Genomic DNA, 25277 nt, shown 5'->3' on the forward strand with positions numbered 1-25277 from the left:
ACATATATAATCCTACAAATGTTTTGCAATACATAGAATTGCTATAATTTTCAGTTTTTAATTAAATAAAGAAAATAAGTAATATAATGCTATACTAAGCCACACAGCATTATAAGGGGTTAAAAATATCCATACACTTAATTAATTTATTACTTTGACAGTAATCCTTTTAATGATATTTGATGGAACCATCTTTTGCTTTCAGAACATATTAAAGACCCTATGGCATTGAATTAATTAATTTTTGGATAAATAAAGCAGGGATTTTTTTCCACACCTTAGTAACAACTCTCCTTAAATTATGGAAATAATAATCATCATGTTTTCGGACTCGATTATTTCTGTACCTGTAGGCACATTTATAGGTCATCTAACAGATGGCATCATCAGTGGAATTTTTTGTTGACTAAAATAAGTTTTAATAAAAAAATTAATCACTATTAAATGGGCCTTAAGTGATAGTAGCTTCATTACTGTGACTTATACTGACATTTATATGGCAGTGTTACTTTACTGCCACAACAGTAAACTTTATTGTGAAATTAACTGTCATAAGGTTTATACTATAGGAGTTGCTGTCCTGGCTGTAAAGAGTCACTGTGTTAACAGACAAAAGCTGGACCCCAGTCAATATGTCCTGTAACCAATCATGCAATACATAACCCCCTCACCTCCGGATTTAAAAATAGGACCATTCAGAATGGATATTTCATAAATAACAATAAACATTACAGGTAACCTTAAAATACCAAAGCTAGTAAAAGGTAATACACAACACGATTTATTTCCTTTCTTTTTCACAATAAAGCACTCACTAATTCATTGTTTCTTTCTGTTTCAGAGGGATCGGGGAAAAAAATAAAAAATAAAAAGCAATACAGTACTGTCAAAAACTACTATTATGACAGGAGCTTCACTGCCACAATAGGTACTGCCAGCTATCACGCTATAACTAGTGTGATAATACAACTATAATAGCAAGAGTCATTAAGTCAAAACTAAACCAGTGGTCGCTGATCATTTAACTCCAAAACTTATTTATTTGTTTCAAAAAATAAATATTAAACTAAAATTTATTCAAAGAGCAGTTCTTGTTTAAAGCTATTGAATTATATTTAACGAGTATTCTAGTACATTATAAAGGATACATATCTTAGTCTCACAAATGCCTGGAGGGAGGTTGTGAGTTTCGTAGTTTTATGCTTTGAAAAAAGCCCGGTTGGGACCGTGGTTTGAACTGACAACCTTAGTGTCGATAGACTGGCGCGTTGCCAAGCTGCCCAAAAAAAAAAAGTATATCTATATATTTATGATCCTTTATATTGTCTATAAATTCAAGTATATACTGTCTTGATTTCATTATGGTATTCTCTTATTTTTTAACTTTTTTTTTCACTTACACAATAATCTAACTATTCCAAAATGACTGCTGCTTTTTATACTGTCTTTAGCCCACAGACATATTTTTTTTAATAAACTACATTTATGAAAGGTTTTTTCCCAGATCTATTCTGCTTTGAAACTTACCTCGTCATGAAAATCATCACATGTGATTTTAGCCTTATTTCTGCAGAATGATTGTCCACTGATTTCGAGGGACTAATTCTTGAATTCTAATTCTCTTATTATATATCTTTCAAGTCGTGGGATTAATTTTTCTGTCCTCAAATTAGAATCATAAGTTTTTCTCATTCCATATCAATTAATAAGGTCTTTTACACTAGTGAATTCTGTACACTATTTTTCTGATTTCCCAGAGTGATCGTCATTATGTACACACACTATAATTTTCTTTCTGCCTCAGTGGTTTCCCTTGATCCATGTCCCATTTTAGCTTTATGCAAAATAGTAAAAATAATATACAAACCTACAATGTTTATCGATGATTGTTAAAGAAGAAATTTATTGGAAATGATTCCTCAATGGCTTATGAATGAATAATTTTGATTTTGTTTTGACTAAAGTGCAGAATTATTCATTAGGTATTAAAATTACTATTCATTTATTTTACTTAAATGAGGTTTGATTCCGCTCATGAATATTATTGTATATGAGTTAAAAAAAAAAAAGTATGATACAAACAAAACAGAAAATAAAATGTTGTTAATACTATTGTATGAATAATTATGGTTCGAATTTTTCAATAAGATGCTAAAAATTAAAATTAAATTTTCAATAAATATTTACAAAAATAGATGAAAGTATGTATCATTATTTTAATATGCATATCTAATTAAAAAGATTATATGTATCTAATTACAAGGATAAAAACCAGTTGTTTTTTTTCGAGTTGACATTTCTGCAGTTTTCAAAAGTAATGCTTTCTTTATAAGATGACTTTTATTAAAAAATAATATTTTCAGTGTTGACACACAAAAATATAGATTCATCATAGCAAAATACAATTACAGTATAATAAGATTTATTTTACAAATTTATTTCATCCAAGCCATGAAAGTAATCTGGCAGATAAAATTAAAAAATGATGATTTCATTCATTAGACACAATGAATTTCAAATTAACATTAATTAACTGCCAACCAACTAACTTTATATGTTGAAAAAATTGTTAATTTCATTTTTTTTCCTCATATTATTATATTTTTTCTATAAACATACTTAACAACCTGTATTAATTAAATTTTAAAGAAAAGAATCAAAGTAAACTTGAAAATATAAGGTTGTAAGTGTTTTATCAGATTCCTGTACAAATCATTGCAAAATAAATTGCCAAGCAATGCCATTCAGAAACCTTAAAAACATTATAAACTCATTGCCACTGTATTTATAATTAGTTTTGACAGTGGCCTTGTTTTTAAAAACTGATAAAACTTTAATGTTATTGCCTCATTAAAAGTATGAAAACCTTTTATAATACAAAATAATGCTTCCTGAATAGTCACTTAATTATAAAATAAACACTTGACTAAAGAAAAACAATTCAATTTAAATATGAAAGGGAACATTTTTTATATATAGACAATAGAAAATTTATAATTTTGTAATATGTTTTAAAATATTAACAAATCACTGCCCAAAAATCATTACATAATAAACACTTCATCGCAAAAGGTGTGCTGCCCAAATGCAATACAAATACATAACATACTAATGAAACAATTTTTTTTTTAACTTATTGTATGTACAGATGTATGATATAATTTAAATTAATCTAAAATATAGAGTAGTAACATATATGATATTTTTGTTATTATTTTATTGTTCATTCTTTTTTATTTATTTATTTTTTCTAAATTTCTTCATTATTTTCCCATATCTGTCTCTTGTTTTATTTTCCCAACAAATAAAAGTGTGGGATGATTCACAATTTTGTGTCATCCTTGTGCACGGCCTAAACAAATTTATATATTGTTCCAATAGTTTTATATATAAACCACTGAAGTGATGAACGATCATACTCAATGAATGAAAAATTTAAATCAAATAAAAGTCATTGGTACCCTAAATTATGTACAATAATTAATTATTTCATTTCTTGAGCCTCAGTCACCAATAAAAAATATTACACTTTTACTATGTTGTATGGAAGATATTTCATTACACAGAGATAGAGAGATATATATTTTTCATGACATTCTATTCAACCATTTTACTTGAGCAAGTGGCTTCAGCAAAACAATTCTAGCCATAGCCAACATAGCATTACTGAGCCATCGTTCAACAAATGTATAGCTACTGATATCAAAATATGACCCTCTTATTTTATTTCTCCTTAACAGAGTATGAAGCAAGGTTTAAATTCACGGCATCTATTTCATATGAAATCACTTCTAAATATGTTGGCACCGAAACCACTATAGTCCTTTGTTGTAATTTTTATTAATTAATGGCGATCAATAACTTTATTATTATAAATATAAACAAATATCGATCATAAATGATCTAATTCATATCAAATGATATCTTCATTAAATATGAAAGAGCATTACATGTTTTTTGTTGTAACACTGATACTTAGCAGATCATGAGGGCATGTTTACAGACACTGATAAAGGTTCCTGGTTCTTCATCACAGGGTTTGTATTTTTTTTGTTGGACAGCATTCAGCTTCCACTTTTTATATATCCAATGAATAATGTTTTTGTTTTATTAAGATAGTGCTAGACCAAGAAAATATTTTATCAAACCAAAAATCAAATCTAATGCCAATAAATTTTTGTAAAGAAATGATTTGAACAAGGTTGTTTAGTATAAGAGGACTATGTTCTATTCACCAGATTTCCTTATTCCTAAATATTATTAAATATAGAAGTAAAAGGTAAAATTTAAAAATAAATAATAATTAAGAAATTAATTTTTATTGAGCTTTGTCTCTTTAATATCTTGAAAACCAATTTTACATAGAATTTATCACATACCAAATCTAATAGGCACTTAGTTCAATTTTCAAAAATAAATATTAGATTAATTTAAAAATTACCACAAAACATTCAAAAAGAGTCAACATTTTGTATTTATTTCATTATATCTTTTATAGTTTTGAATATTAAAAAATATAGTAGTATTATTATTTTACAGAACTATTGACAAATAATCACATAAATTTATACAGGTTAATCTCATGTAATTGGTCAGAAATAGGTTAAGTAGAACAATTTGTAATTACAATTGGTCAAATTAAAATAAAAATTTTTAATATAAATATATAATCCCAGACAAAGGGAATTAGCTTGTTAACAAATTTAAAAAATCACTAATTTGTGGTGGGCTGAATAAATGAAATGTATATTAGTCCTATAATTTAATTTGAGTCATTCAAAACAAATCAATCCTTCTTATTAGGAAAAGTTTATAAATAAAACTAATTTATATGACCATCATAATATGGAGCGAGAGACAGTGGACAGTTCCTTGGGAAATTGAAAATCTCGTCTTGATATTTTTGGCAAACTATGGAAGGCAATTGATTTAAAATGGAAAAAATAAATCTGTATGGAACCCATGAAGGGTCAGGGATGTAGTACTTTGTAAGAAACTATTGTTACTAAACAGTTGAGCATGGTGGTGATTTTGACTGATTTATGAGACCAGGGGTCTCTAAGCCCCACAGAGTTGACTTACGGCAGCAGCAACAGAATAAATAATTACTTTTCACAGTCGGATTTGAATCCGGGTCCTTGGAGTTTGTAGCACAGTGCCTTACCATTAAGCTACTCCCTAAATGAAATAAAATATATAACTATATTATATGCTGAAACTATAAGTTTGAATTCGATTTGGCTTTTATTGTCAAAAACAAATCAAACTGCTATGTTTCCAACCATCTCATAGAAGAAAAAAAATCTGAAAATAATGCAAAATGCTGTGTTATGAAAGAGAGAGTGCAAGAGAAATTGTGTGACGATTCAATTGTACAATTGTGACAAATTGGAATTCTTGCAAACCAAGAAAGGCAGTTGATTCAAAATGGTAAATGAAAGATATACAACTATATTATATGCTGAAACAAATAATATGCTTGAATTGGCCTATATTGTAAGAAACAAATAAAAATAATAATAAAATGGTGGAATATGATATGTCTTCAAACCTCTGCCTTTAATAGACAGTTGCCATAGAGAAAGAAGGGTTTCAATCTATAAATACATAAAATTCTAGTTTCTAAGAAAAAAAAAATAAATAAAAAAGATCAAAACAGTAGGAACTCAAATATAAAGGTCTATTTACCACAGAAGTGAGAATAAACAGACTAGAGCACGACTAACAATGAATATGAATTAAATTTTTTTTTCCATAATAAAATTTACTGTTTTAAATTTAAATGTATGGACACTACATGAATAACAGTATTTCACATCTTGAACTAAGTAAAAAATAATGAATTGGTGACAAGCACATTCGTTAGGAGCTTTATATCAAAAAATAATAAATTCACTTCACAAAAGTAAAGTTTTTTTTTTGACAAATTAAAATTCTACACCAAAACCTTATTCCATTTATTTAAAGTTTTACATTTTCTTCTATCTAATTGGTGATACTAATAAACATTTTCAATAAAAATTTAGCTTATCCACATTAGATGTTCCTTTATTTATAAATAAATAAAATTTTAACCATTTTAGTCTCAAAACATTTTTATTCTATTTATAAGTCCGATGTTTCGACCAATTCTACCATCCTCAGGGACAGACAATCTTAATACAATTTTAAAACTAAATCATTTTTAAATAAAACAACTTACCCTAATTAGTTCTATTTTCACATTAAAATTAAAATTATTTATCACAGTTACCTTCTTTACATCACAACCAATTTTGTGATAATTTTTTAACAAAGAAGGTGAATGCGATAAATAATTTTAATTTTAATGTGAAAATTGATTAATTAGGGTAGTTTGTTGGATTGACCTGGACTGAATAGCCTGCATGAAGTTTTTTTTAAAAATAATTTAGTTTTAAAATTTTATTAAGATTGCCCTGAGGATGGCTGAAACATCAGACTTATAAATACAATAAAAATTTGTTGAGACTAAAATGGATAAAATTTTATTTATTTAGATGTTCCTTAAATATTTTCTAAATAATAATCTTCCAAAGTTGGATACATTGATGTATGATATAAAAACTTAGTTAAATTAGCAGTTGAAGACACAAAACGAATGATCTCAACATTGGTGTGAACGTATGATCATACATAATAGATCATGAATATAGATTCTCTGACTTAAGAAAGGCATGCAAGGAACGTTGTGATATATTAAGAATTTCCTGAACTCTAGGACATGATTAATCACTATAAAATTATGTTGCGCTAATAACCTAGGGACAACCTTGCACCTAAAAAATCAATAGAGTGGCAGAAGGACATGGAATATTGATCAATAGTGGCAGGTTGATATTATCGACAAAATGGTGAACTAATGATCAAGAAGAAACGTTTGAGCGGTGTAATGTAGGTTCTATTCTAATGATGGGGTTCAAATGAAGTATAGTAGGAGAGATTAATGGGAGACTTCCCTCCATTTATCTTAATAACTTCACAAGAGCCGTAAAGGAAAATTATACAATGAGGGGCTAAAATGAATACATGAAATTCCTAAATGAAATTCAATTAATACTGTTAAAATAGCAGTCAATATTTGAGTATGTATGTGTTAAAATAAGAATCGACTAATCCATAACACATACAAAATATTAATAGAGGAAGACAAAAATAGTGCACTCTCATGAAGTCCAAATCTGAAATAAAAAATATATCTTTATTATAAAATTTTTAATATTAATACATCTATTTTAATGTATGACTAAATAATTTGATCATAGGAAAATGGAAAAGAAGATGAAAAATGCATAAACAAACATCAAATACCAGCTAAAGTATTCGCTACTTGAATAAGAAGTTGAAAAATGGAAAGAATAAACAAAATCTTGGAAAATATAGAATGAGATTCTGGTTGTGAAAGGATGATTAACAAGAAATTTATTTTTCCTGATAATGAGCATACAATTTATACACTAAGTAAAGATTTTTTTTTTCAACTTGTATGTATTTTATGGGAAAAAAATTCTTTAAAACCCACATATGATTAAATAATCATTTTTTTAATCAAATAATGAAATAATTATCATCATAAAAAATATTAAAACACAATAGTGTTTGATTTGTACCGTGAACGTAAGGGGGATGATGAGTCCCTCTCTTCTGCATCTAACCTGTTCCACTATTGTTGGGTGAGTCACAAGTCAAGTCAACATTCATATATTTATGTTTGAAGTCAGACATAAATATATGAATGAAGTACTATTGTTTTAATTTTTGACAAATAGGCAAAGTAAAAACAAAAAACAAAAAATTATTATATACAACCCCCAACCATCTTCTCCTCATATAATTCCATTGTCATTCTCACCGGCTTTCTATGGCATATGGTTTACAAAAGAGTGTTACACACAATAAATGACAAAAACAAAGAAATCCAAAGTAAAATTTTTAACCTGGTTTTCCTATGAAACAGCATCTGTAAAGCAATGTTTCGCAGTCGGGTCTCTATAAGAGTTCTCATGCTGAACACTCAACGAACTGGTTCGACATTTTGCAAGACATAATTCATAATGGTCAGTCACTGAAGCAAACACCACATGAAAAGTTGAAGGTGCTCTTCTCAAAACACCTTGAAGCAACTCTTTCTAAAATTTAGATAAAAATAAGATATGGGGGGGGGGGAGGGTATTGTCGCTTAAAGTATGGTACCTTGCAAGTATGAAAAAAATCTTTAAACAATTTTTTAAAAAATATCAACACATAATTTTAGAGTAATATCAAATCAAGTCTTGAAAACGTCATGCATGCATCTTACAAAACACTATTTGATACAAGATGTCTATAGAATTAATTTTTTTTAAATTGAAATAGTATAAAAATCATATTGTTCATTTTTTCAGACTTACAGGAAATCACACCTTAAGCAACAATAGCTACTAATAATAAAAATTTATAAAAAATAATAAAATCACATCACAGATAAATTCTTAAAATGAACACAACCACTAAAAATATTTTCATGAGGCTAGAAAGAATAATAATCGTACAGAAGATACTGAATAAAAAAAAATTGTTTACTATGAAAAACTTTATTATAATTGTTTATTTTTAATAATTAAATACTAATCAAAATGATTAAGAAAAATCATTAAGACTAAATTATTTAATATTAAATTACATAATTATATTAAATTTCATTTATAACAGTTCTATTCTATACATATACATATATTCACCAAATGTTTTTAACATTTCGGCCCATTCCAAACTTTTTCTTCACCTTAAAATTATATATTTTAATATATACTACTTCTGGAAGTATTTATGATAAATACATTATTTTTCCTCATTTAATTTTTCTTTTAAACTACTCAACAGGACTTTAATATCTAATGTTTAATCTCCAGAAAAGATTTATATGGATTGTCAACTATTTCCTTTTAACCATGATACACTTAACAATTCTGTATATATGAAAATATGCAATTTAATAATGTGACTGTAGTGAAGAAGAAAAAGTTTGAAAATGGTCAATGGATAGGGTCAAAACGTTAAATAGAACTGATATAAATAAAAGAAAAAATTATAATTATGTAGTTTTATTTTAAATAAAGTGGGTTTAATGTGGTCCTAAGGATTTTTATGGATATTTGTTAAACTGTATAATTTACTGATGGTTAACTGTATATCATGAAGGAGATGATCCAGGAGGTGGTATCAAAAACAAATTTCTGGTAGCTTTTCACTAAATACTGATGTTTTGACTCACATTGTAGAATTTCACCAGGCCTGCTGAAGGAGTTAAAGATTTAAATAGACTGCTGATACAGCCCTATAGCAGCCCTGATAAAGACCTCCAATGTGAATTAAAACCTTGGCATCTAATCAGTAGTTATCATAATTTTGAACTGTTTTTCTCGACGTAACCAAGTCAAACTCCTTCCTGATCCAAATAATAGGTTAATTTTTATTCAATAAAATAATCATTTTTTTGTCCACACATCCGTACACTTGCAGTTTCAAGCTATAGATGTTTGCACACTAATAATGGCATTTCCTTGTCATAATTTTATCATCGCTCAAAAGATTTCCATTAGCCTTGTTGATAATGGTAATGGCATATACTTATTTATTTTGATTCTATTGCTTTAGACTTCAAGTATATTTGATGAAAAGTGTTTTAGATTTGCCTTTGGCAGCTTTTTTTGGTCTTTAATGTTATATTCATCATGTAGAGGAATTTCATCCAGATTGGCTTTAACATAGATATCATCTGATTCACAGACTAGTACATTATAATTTTCTTTCAAACAAGATGTCTTGAATTTTGATATGCAAAATTTTCTCAACATCTTGATCACCACGAAATGGCGTAAAGAAAAATGAACCATTATCTTTCCAAGAGACACAAAAAGGAAAAGTACCCGAACGAAATTATAGGGACATCATAACTGGTAGATTTTGGGAAATCACTCTTAGAACTTCGGCTGAAAGCTTGTCGAAAACAGCACAACCTTCACTGCATGGCCACGGGGGCTCAGCTCAACTGAAGCTGTTAAGATCTGAAATTAGTACTGATAGCAGTGTCCGTAGTGCTAAGGCGTTGGGAATTGCATAGCTATGGTCCAGGGGGATGTGTTTATCACTTTTGAGTCCGTGTAACAAGTGAAAATAAAAATAGATTAACTAATACAAAATATTAAAATGGACAAATTAAAACATTTGAACTGACCTTGTTCGGCTGTAGGCAACAAGATACACAAAATTCATAAATACTACAACACCCATTCCCCTTGCAGGTCTCACATGAATATCTAACATTCTTTGCGTTAAGATCACAACAACCAGTCCCTAAGACATTAAACCTAGAACAAACATAGCCTAAGGAGAAGGTAACATAGTTTATTATCTTTTATTATCCTCTGCAATACATGAAAACTATAAGTAGTTTACCTCTGTCATCAACGACCAAACTTTTCCCCTGTACTGAATTCCGGCAGGTGACAATAGCACTTGAATTATCAGAAGGCTCATCATCAGAATGCCATATTAAAGAGTCAAAATTAATAAAGTTAACATTTTCCATATCGCTTGTGGATGAAAAATGTGGCTGTTAAAATGAATAAACAAATTAATCAAAGAAAAATAGGTTTTTAATGCAAGATAAGGATTAACATACTTCGATGACAAAATTAAGGGTAAAATAACCAATGGAACAGAACAAAATAATACAAAGGACAACTTTGCGCCTGAAAAATCTTGAAATGTGAGCGAATATCATTTGAGTCGGATTGTATCAACATTCTATTCAAACTTTGGCAGATAACAAAGGCTGAAGGCGTTGACGTTCAGCAACGGAACGCTCAAGTAAACAGTTTGCCAAGGAGACTCGATTACCAATATAGAAGTAATTTCTCATTTATCTTGACTATTTCTTTTTCTTATTAATTCATTTTTTTTTAAATTATACGTCAATTAAATTATACAATGACAGTAAAATTTTATTTTGTTCATAAATATATTTATCTACTTATTTATAAATTTACAAAATCACCTTTCATTGCACATTTTGTCTAATGGTGGGTAATTTGTTTAGTACCTCAACAATTTATCTCATATGCTTCGTAATTGTTTTAAATTCCCAAAAAGTGGAAGGCCCCCTTTCAGCCCTATGCACTGTAATCTAATCGTACATAAATATTTTTTAATGGTATGAGCTTAAGGGATTGCCTCAAAGTCCAGGAACTTAAATTTCTTTATGTAGTAAATGTCAGTGTTAAAATTTCTAAAACTGTATGAGCTACAACATGCTAATTACGAGACCGTGGTGGCCGAAATTGTTCAAATGTGTATAGAAATTCTGGCATACGCGGTGGTTGTCTTACAGGCTACCAGTCTTTTTTAGCCAGAGTGGGAAGGTTGATCTTCATTTCGTCGGTCCATCACGGCCCCTGAATTAATTTATATTAGCTCATATATTTTTAAACATCTTAACTCTGACATCCTATACTACTTAACGAAATTTAAGTTTATGTAAACTTTGAGGCAATCCCTTCAGTTCATACCGTTGAAATGTATTGTTGTTCAAATACATTGCAGAGCTTATGTTAGGGTTTTGCTGCTCCTTTTTGGGAATTATAAATAATTACGAAGCATATGAGATAAATTAATTTTAGAGGTTGGCACTATAAAAATAACCCACCATCAATCAGGCAAAATCCCCAAGGAAAGGGAGTATGTAAATTTTTAAACAAGCATATTGTATGAAGTGTGACTTCTACTCAAGGCCACGCACTCCTTCACCTTTGAATAGCTGGTTGAATTTGCAGTGGACTATATGAAATTAATTGAATGAAATAAGGCATAAGGTGACAGAAAGAGAATTTATGTATAGAGATTGGTTAAACAAGAGAGAATGGTAAACACTACATCTATTGTTATTACTGGTATGAAGAGGGGCTGAAACAGAACATTTATTGTTAGAGATAGTGAGATCAATTTTGATTGGGGTTTAATGATGACGATAGTGTTAGTTATATGGAAAGATGTGGAATTACTCCATACTATTATGGTTCCTGTTTCTTGATTCCTCTTAACTACCCTCTCCTCGACTACCAGAGAGCTCTTCGGAAGTGTACTTACACATGATTTATTTGCGGAACAGAGGTGAAGAAAAGAAGATCGCCCCTAGCCAAGGCTTGCTAGCGAGTGAGTGCCTTTTGTTTTATCGGCCACATGAGGTGCTGGTGTTACAATTAGCTATATGTTTGAGTTCTATATTTTTTATTAGCCCAATGGACCAGACTGGATATAAGTGTGGTTCTACCTATACTTGCAGATAGCTTTCAAAGAGAAAACATCACTCAACCTGCAATTCACGTGTTCTGGCTTACCCGATTTCTCTCGGCTCATGGAGCGGACTGTAGGGTTCTTAAAACCCAATTAAGTCAATAAATAAGTAAAAACAGATATTGACGATTTAATCATTACCGCTTGTTTCTATGATCTTTGCTTTTTAAAATTACACCTTAGTTTCATCTTTTCATAATATTAATAAAGTTCAGCTATCTATAAGCTTTCCTGTAACGATTCTATATTTTATTGTTTGTATATTTCCATTCTTTCTAAAACCTATTAATAGCCTTGAATAGTTTAAAGTTTTTTTGTTTTTTTTTCGACTAAGACTCCCATTGGAGTCCTATACTCCTAGTTTACAGTTATCAGTTTAGGCAATATATCAATAATAAATTTCTTTAATTCAACGAGTTAATCCAGATAAGCAACTTAATAGCCTGTTTTAAAAGTTTAAATAACGAAACATAAAGGCTGTTTCATACTGAAGCCCTACCGTCGAAAATCGTGTATTAATTGTTTTTTAAATCATCCTGGTTAACACAGAAGGCGGTAGAGTGCGTTAAAGGTTTGAAACGGAAAATGAGTTTCCCTATGAAAAAAAATCATTTATTGCCTATTTCGAAGAAATATGTATTCTCTTGTTTGTGGTGGTTTTCTATTTCACGGCAAATTTCAAAATCTTCAGGCGGGGTAATGAGGATTTTTGGACATTGGACCCTAGCCTCGACCCAAACAATTTCTCATAGTTTCAACCATTCCTAACTACTGTTGACTAGCCTGAACTCTCTTAATTAGGCTTAATATAGTACTAATTAATCATTAATTTGTTAAATCTAATCCCTTATCCTTATCAATTATGTATGATTATTTATTTTATCAATATTAATTCATATATATGTTTTCATGTGTATATAGTGACCGACAGATAACATCTACCTTAGGAGTCACATGATCTATGGCTTCAAATTTTAATTCAAATATTTCGAGATGGGGGTAGGAGTACATCTATTTTAGTTTTACTCATCCTTAACCATGCCCCTATTATCTCTAACCCTCTCTAATCACGCTTCCTATTATCCACAAACTTCCCTAAACATCTTAATGTTTACATTTTTTTATAACCTTGTCGATGTTTACTTTTCTGCAATCTTCCCAATAATTACTTTTACGTACCTATTTTTTTTTACTTTTTCAATGTTTACGTTTTATGTAAACTTTTCAATGTCAACATTGAGAGGATTATGATCTTTCTAATATTTATATTATCTTTCTAATATATTATTTTGTGTAATCGCTCCAATGTTTACTTTTCTATAAGCTTTCTTTACTCCAATCCAGTGAAAAGCAATAATAGAAATAATAATCTTTATTTTTTTTTTTTCGTAACCTTCATTGACTCGCCCCGCTAAACCCCAGGAGAGCGACGGCCCTATATCACTTTCGAAATATTAGCTTAAAATGGGAAGAGGAGACTTTAAAATAGTTTAATCGAACAATATTTAGAAAAGCACCTGAAATTGAAAAACGGCATGAAAACCTCCACTCCCGCCCTCTATGGTAGCCTTACTTATCTGACTTTTCAAACATACCATTATAGCGAGTAGGTTGGTCGTTGTACGACATGTCACATCTCACAAGAGGAGATCATAACACTAAAAAAAAGACAATCCTCTTCATGAACCGTTTTTTTTTTTATGTAATCCTCTATTGACTCTATCTGTAATTCGCGATGCAATTGGCAATTTCTTATGAACCAAGGAGAACTAACTGCGATTCTTAGGACTTTATTTTGAAAATATTGTATTTTTTTCCTTTTCGTAAAGGATGCCGCTCCCCAGACTTCACAGCCATACATCAGCTGTGGCCTGAGAATTGTTTTAAATATAAGAACAGTTGTTTCTGGTTTTAGTTTGGAATTTCTGTTTAGGATAGGATATAGCATTGCTAACCTTGCATAGGTTTGAGTTAGTTTGATGTTGATATGGTGATTCTGGAATCACCTTACCATTTACCTGGGTAAGGCGGAGATCTAGGTGAATTCCCAGGTATCTTACTGTTTCTCTAGCAGGATTTATTTCCGTTTTAAGTAAATGTTTCAAAGTTGATAAATCACCGGGGCAATTTCGGGGTTTAGTTGGGTGGGTTGGTCTGGAAGGACTCCCTACTACTATTTTTTGTGTTATGATCTCCTCTGAGACATTATTGACATGTATGTCGACCAATATTACTCGCCTTAAGTGTCTGTTTTAAAAGTAAGATAAGTAAGCTTCTACTGAGGGCGGATCCACGCAGTTTGTAGCCACTTTTTCAATGTTGCTCAATTTAACTAACTTAAGTCAACTCTTCCCGTTTTAAGTACCCACTTTATCGTTTATAATCTTACGCCACATTCTTGATAAATCTTGAAAGAATTAAGGTTTTGAAGAGGCGTCACGTTTTTTTTTTATTGATATGATTAATACTAATTGCATAATCGACGGTATTAACTAGATTCATCCTTTCTTTGCATGATTCATAGACATAAGTTCTTCTTTTTTTGATTATCATGAGGAAGAACTTCAGGAAACAACCAAAAATATATTCTGTGATATGCAAGTGGGCAGTTACTTTTTTTAACCTATTGTACAGTGCAATCATGAGATGTATAACGCATTCATCTGCATGTGAACACCCTCTGATGAGGTAAATTTCGTACAGCTCAATTATTGGTTCCTATCGCTTCTTTGCGAACAAGTCTTAAAGCTGTCTTGATATTTAGCTTCAATTTCGAAGGCAACTTTCCTGGTAGAAAGTGAAACCCTTGGAATGCAGGTCGTTGTCCTTTAAAAGCATCAGAACTTGTGTTGTAATAGGAGTAATTTAAGAAGTAGCTTATTATGAATATTTTTAGAAATTGTTGCATTATTGCCAATTTTTTTTTAAATTCTACTGTCACAATTAATTTGAAATAAATTTGTTTTGTGATACAACTTTAAATTCAAGCTGTGTTTAGAATAAATAATTTCATTTCATTCATCCAAACAGAAAATTGAGAGTGAGGTAGAAATGCACTAACGCGCACTATTCATGACTTCATCATAAATTTGCATGATGAGTCATTTTGAAACGTCTGAATAGTTGGCCTGAATTGGTGATGTATTGTCATGTAAATCCTACATAATTTTCAATTACTCATTTCGGAATTTTTCCCTATTTTTTTTTTTTATTGGATGACATTTCTACTGTTCTTGAATTCTTATTAGTATCAATACCTTTTCTTGATATTATGACAAAGTGATTTATTAATACTGGATTATAAAAACATATAAACAAGTAGGAGAGAAGAGAAAATTCAAAAGTCAGTTTAATTTATTTTTTACTTCTATTTACCTAATTTTCTTCTTCTATTACTTCTACTCACCTGAGTCCATATTGTCAAGTATTGAAAATTTGTTAATGTGTGAACAAGCTTAAAAACAAAAATTCGAACGAAACTGAAATGATAAGGCAACTGTATACATAGGATGTTATATTACCTTTTTCGATAGTATCGACTGGCCGTAAGTGCCACTTTACAATCGAGTTTTTCATATTTTTTTTTTTTAGATTTTCTCAAAAACGGCCACAACGATTTTCATTAAACTCGTTATATCAATGTACCATTTAATTGTCTTTAATTTCAGCTATAACTTATTCTCGTTTAAATATTTTGATATGGCTCAAACGCCAAATTTTCAAAATGCCTTCCTCTAAAGTATCTTTAATTTTATTTCTTTGAAATAACCATCTCAAATTTTTATTAGTAATTAAAAGTGTATAACCTATAAATATAAGCTATAAAAGTATTTGATAATTAACATAAAGAGAAAAATGCCGAACTAGAGACAGCAGTTTAGACAGGAAAATCGGATACAGTCGAATGTGTGCTCGAACTCTCTCGATTCCGATCGGGACAGAGGAAAACATTTTTTTTTTTTTTTTTTCTGAAAATTAGAATAGTAATATTAAAGTATATTCACTGTTGGAAAGCCTAACAATTAAAAAGTAAAATTTAAAAACATTTAAAGTCACAGAAGGTAATGGAAATGGTGAAAAAAACATAATTGAAAGGTATGTTAAATATTAACTATTGTATTGGAGAAAGTTAGTCCGGGTGGCGGTCAATAAAGCTATCAAAATAGTAAAAGAAAACTATTTATTGTTAACCAACGTTTCGCCCAACTTTGCAGGGCTGATAAGACTGAAGTTCTGCAACCAATTTAAGGATAAGTTATTATGCCCATCACATTGATATTAATACTAACAGACAAAAAGACAAAACGATATGTTCCTTGATTTCTAAAATATAAGAAATGTTAATGAGAGTACAACGTTTCAGTTCCGAAGGCAAAAATTCATTCAATTCATTTCTCGCGTGAATACAAAGGTACGCAACTTAATAAACAAATTCCTAAGCGAAAATAGCTAAGTAACTTCTAATAAAGAATAAATAAAATATGAACCATAATAAACATTAAATATAAAATATATTACCGATTATCTTTATTAAATAGCCGAAGAAATATAAATTTAGCACATATAATTATTTAGAACAACGTTTGACCTAAGGATACAATTATAAATAGATATTGTATTAGTTTTAAATAAGTATCTTTCGTTCGTAATCTTAATGAGCTTTCGTAAATCTCATGAAAGCGTTGAAGTCCCCAATGGTCGGTCAACGAGGGAACCAGAAAGGGTTCTAGGTTGAAAATTATGGACAAGTTATAAAAATTTGGTCATATACATATATATATCTTATAGGCTGGTTACAAATTTAAACTTTTTAGCCTCAAATTTTCCCTTAAAAAAAGTAAATAAAAGATGCTTAAACTCTAATTATATTTTTATTTTCTTCAAATAGCATCTTCAGTAACACTGACATGATAAATTATGTTGGAGTAAATTCCTTACGTAAAAAATGTATTTTTTTTTTTTTTTTGTCGAGAGCATCGTTTGGGAACAACCTTTCCCAGTTAAGCGGGGTTCTGTCGTTATAAATTCTGATTGATATCCGTGATAAACTTATCCATTGTGAATCACATACATCCATGATGGTCATAATGATTCTAAGGCAATGGGTCCAGGAGTATATTTATTAATACATTTTATTAGTCTACATTTCATTTTTTCTTATTTTTATACATTATTGTAATATATACTTACATGATATCTCTTAAAGACCGCTCTGTCATAACGCAAGGCTGCCAGGACTCCCGAAGAGAAACTCCCCGGAGTGGGGATGCTCCATGAAGAGAACAGGTTCAGTACCGACCATGGTCCTGTCTTCGACGGTCGCCGTTCACAAATGTTGCCCCTTCGGCCACGCTTATCTCGGCTCCATCTGTCGTCCCAGCGACCTTCAGGACCCGAATCCTCCGATATACCAAGCTCCTGGGACACTTGCTCGTGGAGTGGCCGTACACCTTTTGCACTCTGTCTGCAACAACTCCTTCTTGCTAGATCCTTCCTCCAAAGAGGACGAACATTACATACTCACGAACGGGCTAATCGCCTGGAATGACGAGTTGCACTCTTCCAAAGAGTTCTGTGTCGAGAACTTGAGCGGCCAAGGGCTGCGTACCTTCATCTGCACTGACCCAATTGTCGATAGCGTACAACCTCCAGAGTTCGTACTGTACCCCGTCGGTCTCTGCCTGTCTCTACCGTTCCTCCTCGCGACTCTCCTCACTTACATCTTCATTAGAGATCTCTGGTCCGCTCACGGCTACTATCTAGCTTCACATATCTTCTGCCTCCTCTATGGCAGCGTCATTCTTATTATCGTTCAGACGACATCTGCCTATTTTTCTGACTTGTCCTGCATTATATCAGGTATGTTTACACAAGCCCATGCAGTCATTATAAAATATTATAATAGTAGATATTGCAGATACCGAATAAGACTAGTCCTTGGTTGGTAATTTCTACTCAAGTTATGTATACTGTAAAAATAATCGTTCCATAGAAAAATGATGAAATAAATTTAAAAAATGTTAATAAATAAACTCCTTAACCCATTGCCTTAGAACCATATTTCCATATCAGAATTTAATAAAAAAAGGTACCAATCAAATTTGACAAGACAAGCTAATCCATTTTTTTTTAGAATTCGAACTTAAATCGGAAATGAAATTCCTATTTAGTTTAACTAATATTTTTTCATTTTCAAATTTATAGTAGTCGAACTTCAAATGATAATTATGTACAATCTCTCTATTATATAAGCTAGTCTTTAGTGATCATTGTGTAATATTTTATTTTACTCTATCAGTGAATTGAAAACTTAAATTCTAAACAGTTAGAAAAACTAGAAAGAAATAGACAGGAGTTGAAAAATTTAAATCTGGAAAGTTAAAAAAGAAAAGAAAGCACAATATGCTTATATTTATTGTATTGAAAAAAATAAAATAAAACAGTCTGAACAACAGAGTACATGTAAATTAGAGTTATACAATTTGAGCAACGAGTAGTATGATTAAATGTACAGTTGTATAATTTGTAAAATGGGGGGTCTGCCATTAGAGTGAGGGGGACCCCCCTAGTAATATATAAAAGTGTGATAAAATTAATTGAATAATAATAAACGTTGGACTCTATTGACCTTCATGGATAAGGTTATGATTCGGATATCAATCATAATTTATAAAAAATAATAAAATTTGATAAAAAAAAAAAAAGGTAAATATGTGACAAGATAAATTCGTCCATTTTTCACTCAGAATTTAAACTTAAATTGAAAATGAAATTTTTAACGGTAATGTTACTTCTTACATATCATTTCTTTAAAAACCTAATTGATTTAATTATTTTTTTGTTATTTAAACTTTTATAGTAGCTTACCTTCAAATCTGAAACTGTATTTGGAAATAGCAGCCTTCCTGATTCCTATAACATTGTCCATATTGGAAGAAAACATGTATCCATTCATAATATATTCACAAATGCTTGCAACGACATACGATTATCTCATATAATTTTATATTATTTATATATGTATATTTAATGTAGTTTAGTAGTATTTATTTTGGAATAAATTTAGATTTATTGTAGTACCTGTGTTGAAGAATCACCTCGACATAATTTTGTCCATAACGATTTAAATAACAATTCTATTTCTTATTGTATCTAAGATTTATTTAATGTTTTAATATAATTAATTAATGTTGCTTAAATAAATAAAATTTTAGTCTCATAACATTTTTATTCCTTTATAAATCCGACGTTTTGGCCAATTCGGTCATCCTCAAGGACAATCTTAATACAAATTTCCCCCTCTGAGTCAATTTTTAACATTAAATTAAAAAATGAAAATTATTTATCACAGTATTTGATATTGATTAATTAGGGTAATTTGTGGACTGATATAATTGACCTGAGCAGAACAGCCTGCACAATGTTTTTTTTTTAGATGATGTGGTTCTAAAATTGTATTAAGATTGTCCTTGAAGATGGCCGAATTGGCCGAAACGTCGGATTTATAAAGGAATAAAAATGTTTTGAGACTAAAATGGATACAATTTTATTTATTTAAACAATATTAACTAGTCTCAAGAAAGTTTTAAGATTATAAAGAAAATAATTAATTAAGAATACTTTTAATAGTTTAAACAGAATCTCCAAGTATGTTCGAGGAAGCGGTGTTGAACGTATTTGGTCGATTAAATTATATCAGCAACTTATCGATAGTCTTAAAAATTAAATTGTTCTCTTTGCAAAAAAAAAAAGTTCTGAAATTTCATTCTTCAGTTTCTGTATACTTTATAAGTAGTAAAAATATAAAATTATTTAAAATATTTATTCAAATTAAAGAAAATTGGTTATAAATTATCAATCAAGGTAAACATTTAAAATAAGTGTGTTTTGCACAACTGCTCATTGGCCTGATGACGTTAAAGGCTCGCTGAAGTTGGCCAATGCATTCTTTGACATTTGTGTCATGCATCAAGTACAAGGATGCTTTACATTGGAGTATTTTCAGAACGGTTATACGCAATGACGTCAGGAGTTTATTTGCGTTTAATATTGTGTCACAGAATAAAAAAGTTCCTTGTTTTATTTTATTCTATGAAGGATAGATTCAAAGTTCATTAAAAAAAAAAATCTGGAAGAGCTTCTTCCTTAGTTTTTCCCCATTAAACCTCATAGTACACGAGCTAGGTGGAAAAAAGACAATTATTTTACACCAATGTCCGATCAATTTAATGAAAAATACGCATAATTACAATTAAAAATTAATGAGCCTGCCAAATATAGTTGGGGGGATACAAAATGGCGACTTTTTCAAAAAAAATTATTTTTCATTCAAAGCTCCTTGTCGTTGAAATCACCAACAACACTAGAAAATCTTATAAAACATCATTTAGTAGAGTTAATTTGCTAAAATATGAATCCTAGTATAACTGTTAGCATTCAATCGTTCACGAGTTATAGCTTTTTAAAAAACAACATTACTTATCTCTAGAACTATGAGACTTAGAGATGCTTATTAGCACTCAAATTAAACCTATTTTAAAGTGCTATAAAGTATTTTATGATGTTTATCATCGTAGGATTAGTAGTTTCATGATATATGCCAAAATAAACTCACAAAATGTTTATTTTTAGTTATTCGGACAAAAGTTTTGATTTATGAAAAACTATAACTCTGGTACCAATAGTAGGTAGGTATAATAGGTAGTTGCAGGCCTACCTTCTACGCCATAACCCCTGATGAAGACCTGAAACTCAGTTCGAAACGTCGGCATAAAATAAATAAATATGGTTTTGTTTATTTATGTTGTTCTTTGCTGACCGCACCCCCCCGGACAAACTTCTCCAATCATTAATCTACGGTCAACTATCTACACCTGAGTTGCAGGCCTACCTTCTACGCCATAACCCCTGATGAAGATCTGAAACTCAGGTCGAAACGTCGGCATAAAATTAATAAATATGGTTTTGTTTATTTATGTTGTTCTTTGCTAACCGCAACCCCCCGACAAACTTCTCCAATCAAATTAAATGTAGTATAATATACTAAAAAGTTGGTTATAACGTTTAGGTTTGTATGGGTAGTAGTTTTTTATGATATTTGCAAATGAAATTTTATCCGAACAACTAGAAATAAATTTATTTTAGCAACTATCATGAAAAATACTACTTCTACGAAGATAAATATCACAAACTACTTTATGGAACATTAAAATAGGTTTAATTTGAGTGCTTATAGACATCTGTAAGTCTCATGATTCCAGAGAGAAAGATTTCTCAGAATGAATTCACTAACTACTAATTTTTCAGAATCTATTTCAAGAAATGTGTTTTTTAAAAACATGTATCTCGGGAACTATTGAACGCAAATAGTTATTATAGGACTCATATTTTAGTAAATTAACTCTAATTTAAATCATGTTTAATTTATATAAGATTTTCTAGTTTTGTAAGTGGTTTCAAAGATATGGAGCATTCATTGAAAAATTAATTTTTAACATTTTGAAACAGCCACCATTTATTATACTTGGCATACTCATAAATTTTGACTAGAAATTATATATAGCTTTAATTAAAGTAATAAAAAATTGGGATGAAATAACTGACTTTATTCTCCTCTTGGGCTGTGGACTAATATTTAAAACTATACACTTGCCGGCTATTGCGCATGTAAACAAATTTTCTTCGAGAAAGGGAAGACAGGCAATTTTTTATTTAATTATTTCTTTTTGACAATAAGATATCTTCATTGAAATTATTAAAATTACTGCTTTAATTGGAAAATATCTGTCGACATTCTCTAAAAAAACACGTAAACCAAGTACATGAGGCAAGTTCTTTACTATTTTTTCTCCCATAGTTCCATTTATGTTTCTATGCTTACATGCATTTGCTGGAAATTTTCTTTTATTCTATATATATTTTTTTTAAATATGCTTTTATAGCATGAATATAAAATGTACAATATTTACTATATTGCTTCGGGATATTTCTTTATACAATACAATTTTCCTGATACTGATTACCTTTGACAAATTTCTCTATTTTACATTTTGATAAAACAAACCGAGGGGAAAAAGAAGCTAAAACATTATTGAATTAAAATACAATACATATCATTGGATAGAATAAAATATATATCATGAGCTAACATGAAATACATATCATTAATTTATGTTTACATTAATACATCTCTAGTTCTTTTTTGTTTACATCTACGAGTTGTAGTTTTAGTGTAATTTTCTATTTCTGTAATTAAAGGGTTTAATGTGTTGGGGCAAGACTGGAAGAAATTATGTGTCAGTTTATATATATAATCCTGTAAGGTGTCTATATTTAATTCAGTGTGCATTTTAGATATTATAGTGTGATATAGATAGTTATTAACGATTCTGGGGCATTTATTTTGAAATACTTATATTTTTTCTATATTAGTTGAACTAGTAAAACTCTATATGTGGCAGGCATAAGTTAACTTATTATCGCTTTATATATTATCAATTCATTTGTATTGAATAATTTTGATTTTTTTTTATTAAATTATAGATACATTTGATATAAAATTTTCCTTATATTTTCCAATTTCGAATTAATGAGTGGATTAAATAATAGTTCGCTGTCTAAAGTGACTCCTTAGTATTTAACTGTTTTGGCAAAAGGAGCAGGAATATTATTTGAATCTATGGTCGATAGAAGTATAGGCCATCGTTTCGTGAAAATTATGGTTTCTGTTTTATCAATATTTAAAACTGATGTCCATTTTTTAAAATGTATTTAGATATTTTTTTTAAAGCATCTTTTAGCCTGTTATTAATTGTGTCGATACTCATATTTCTATTGGATCTATAATTATGTATATTTCACGATTTTTAAAAATCTGTGAGAAATTGATCTCAGGATCTAGGATAAAAACTAGATGATATTTGATACAATTTGTATTAGATCTAAAGAATATTTCATTTTAGAATCAACTTGCAAAAATTTACTGTCATGGCTTGGTCTTGAGTATAACTTTCACTTGCAGATAGAAAAGCCAGATTTTACGTCACTTTGCTTGTGTAACGATTATTTCTACCATTAAAAATTACCTTATATAGATTTTTGTTCAACCTACAAAGATTTTCGATAACGGAGGTTTTTGGTGAACTAAAATTCAATAATTTATGTCCAAAAACCTGAAATCTTTTTTTTAAGTTTAATTAAAAGACAATTCAATTGGAATATGAATATGTTTTTGATATGAATTATGTATATTTCACGGTTTTGAATAAGTAGGTGAGAAACTTCACATGGGTTAGCAAAACTAGGTGATATCTGATAAAATTGATTTTAGATCCTGAGATCTAAAGTATTTTTTATTTTAATATCTCACTAAAGTCTGTTAAACAGGACTCGTACTAAGGACTCCATCTTGACAAGATAATTACCCTATCCAATCCATACAATCCAAAATTCTCCATTAAGTCCTTGACGCTCCTTATTACGTCACAAATAAACTCCCATAAAGACATCAACATCCCATTTGATGCTTATTTGGCGCAAAATAATTATACCTCATTTCATTCCGAATCCCTCATCCAACCAAACCCATTAGTTCTTAATCTCTCATTCTTAACAATCCCGGATAATCCTTCGAGGCGTCTGAAAAGAAGATCACCGCGGGATCTTCCAATTTAAAGCAACGATTGAAGTACTACCACTGGTTGGTTTCTTCCCAAGGTTATGATATTTTCTGAAACATTCATCATATTGAAATTATTTCAATAAATGTATAGAAGTGTTATTTACTGAAGGTGTGCTTTTGGGGTAAAGTCGTAATGAAGTTTTCATAGACGTTTATTTCCTTCGTTTCAATGCAGCGTCAGTATATTTATTTTTATTTAAAAATTTATCTTTTTTTTTTTAAGTGAAATTGAATTGATCAAGCACACAAACTCACATAATATTTTTTTCAAGAAAATGAATAACGTCACTTAAGTAAATAATACTAAACCATATATATCAGTTTAGCATGAAATGCATGTCTTTAGTTTCTTTTTTTTAATTTTGAACAATTGCATTAAGTGGATCTTTCGTTCTATACCATGTGAGGTTATCCAATTCATCTTGTAGCACATATTTCAAGACACGGAGAGATAGGATATAGAACGCCACCATAAGGGGCTAATCTCGACGTCATACCAGCTGAGACTATTCTGAAGGAGCACAAACTAAGGATGGTTTGGATATCTTCTTAGGATGGTTCCAGGTAGAAGCGCAAGGAAGACTTACGAGACCCGCACGGAAGGTAAAAGATCCAGAGGATGGCCTCGGATATCCTGAGAAGACAGTAAAAGGAAAGCATTCAGGAAGCGTGGAATGGATTGGAGTAGAAGAAGAGAGTTGGTTCAAGAGAGAGACATTTGAGCCAGACTCGATAAGCGGAATCCTCAAATCGCACAGCGGTAGGAGAGGGAAGGACTATGATGATATTTAAAATCTCTGGACATCCCATGATCACTTTGTTTTCTGGTGATTTGTAGTAGTCTATACTTTTAAACAATAATATTATTTTATTTTCACATTCCTCTACAAAATAAAAACCAACGGGGCAGTTCATATGGGGATTATTGTTATGAGAAATTATTGTATTTTTTAATAGAATGAATGATTCTATGGTGAAGCCCGGTCATCGGTTGACCACATTACTGACGAGGATGAAACCTCGCCACATTATTGTACCACTACCCGGGACTCTCTGACCACCGACCTGGCCCACGCTGGTCTGCCGCATCCATCTAGGGGTCTATCCATCTAAGGTACGCTAAACATTAATCTGACTTTTTAGACTACTTTCTTGGGAGCGTCTTTTGGTTTTTGTGTTTTTTTAATACATTTGAACTTTAATTTAATGCGATCGAAACGAATGCGTTTTTTTTTCATTATAAAAA

The 25277-nt window shown here is 30.1% G+C and overlaps 3 protein-coding genes across 4 annotated transcripts in view; 1 reads left to right on the forward strand and 2 right to left on the reverse strand.

The window, feature by feature from the left end:
• The window catches only part of LOC106687977 (glutathione hydrolase 1 proenzyme), a 47876-nt gene extending 46107 nt beyond the window's left edge, over positions 1-1769 (reverse strand). The window contains exon 1 of one of the 2 annotated variants that reach the window (XM_067044739.1): positions 1528-1769. In XM_067044739.1, coding sequence (XP_066900840.1) covers positions 1528-1544 — 17 coding nt within the window. In that variant the 5' untranslated portion in view covers positions 1545-1769. The remainder of the gene's footprint in view (positions 1-1527) is intronic. The other variant, XM_014432209.3, reaches the window with a different exon arrangement.
• An 885-nt stretch (positions 1770-2654) lies between these two features.
• Positions 2655-10837, reverse strand: LOC106687981 (SREBP regulating gene protein). The gene is made up of 5 exons (XM_014432224.2): positions 10682-10837; positions 10456-10612; positions 10235-10383; positions 7956-8147; positions 2655-7199 (listed from the first exon to the last, which is right to left on the reverse strand). The coding sequence occupies exons 1-4, from the start codon at positions 10781-10783 to the stop codon at positions 7965-7967; spliced, it is 591 nt and encodes a 196-aa protein (XP_014287710.1). The 5' UTR covers positions 10784-10837; the 3' UTR covers positions 2655-7199; positions 7956-7964.
• Positions 10838-17651: 6814 nt separating this feature from the next.
• Positions 17652-18299, forward strand: LOC136795131 (G-protein coupled receptor Mth-like). The gene has a single exon (XM_067044742.1). The coding sequence runs from the start codon at positions 17652-17654 to the stop codon at positions 18297-18299; it is 648 nt and encodes a 215-aa protein (XP_066900843.1).
• Positions 18300-25277: the final 6978 nt, after the last annotated feature.

This window comes from Halyomorpha halys, unplaced genomic scaffold (assembly GCF_000696795.3).
Source record: "Halyomorpha halys isolate HHAL.00 unplaced genomic scaffold, Hhal_1.1 Scaffold40.1, whole genome shotgun sequence".
NCBI classification, from domain to species: Eukaryota; Metazoa; Arthropoda; class Insecta; order Hemiptera; family Pentatomidae; genus Halyomorpha; species Halyomorpha halys.

Bases quoted from the DNA above. Each gene is read 5' to 3' on its own strand.
- LOC106687981 (XM_014432224.2), bottom strand. From the start codon at position 10,783: ATGATATTCGCTCACATTTCAAGATTTTTCAGGCGCAAAGTTGTCCTT. The intron at 10,613-10,681 runs GTATGTTAATCC...TCATTTTAACAG, and splicing joins CCCTTAATTTTGTCATCGAA to CCACATTTTTCATCCACAAG. The intron at 8,148-10,234 runs GTCAGTTCAAAT...TCTAAATTTTAG, and splicing joins GTTGCCTACAGCCGAACAAG to AAAGAGTTGCTTCAAGGTGT.
- LOC136795131 (XM_067044742.1), top strand. From the start codon at position 17,652: ATGGTCCTGTCTTCGACGGTCGCCGTTCACAAATGTTGCCCCTTCGGC.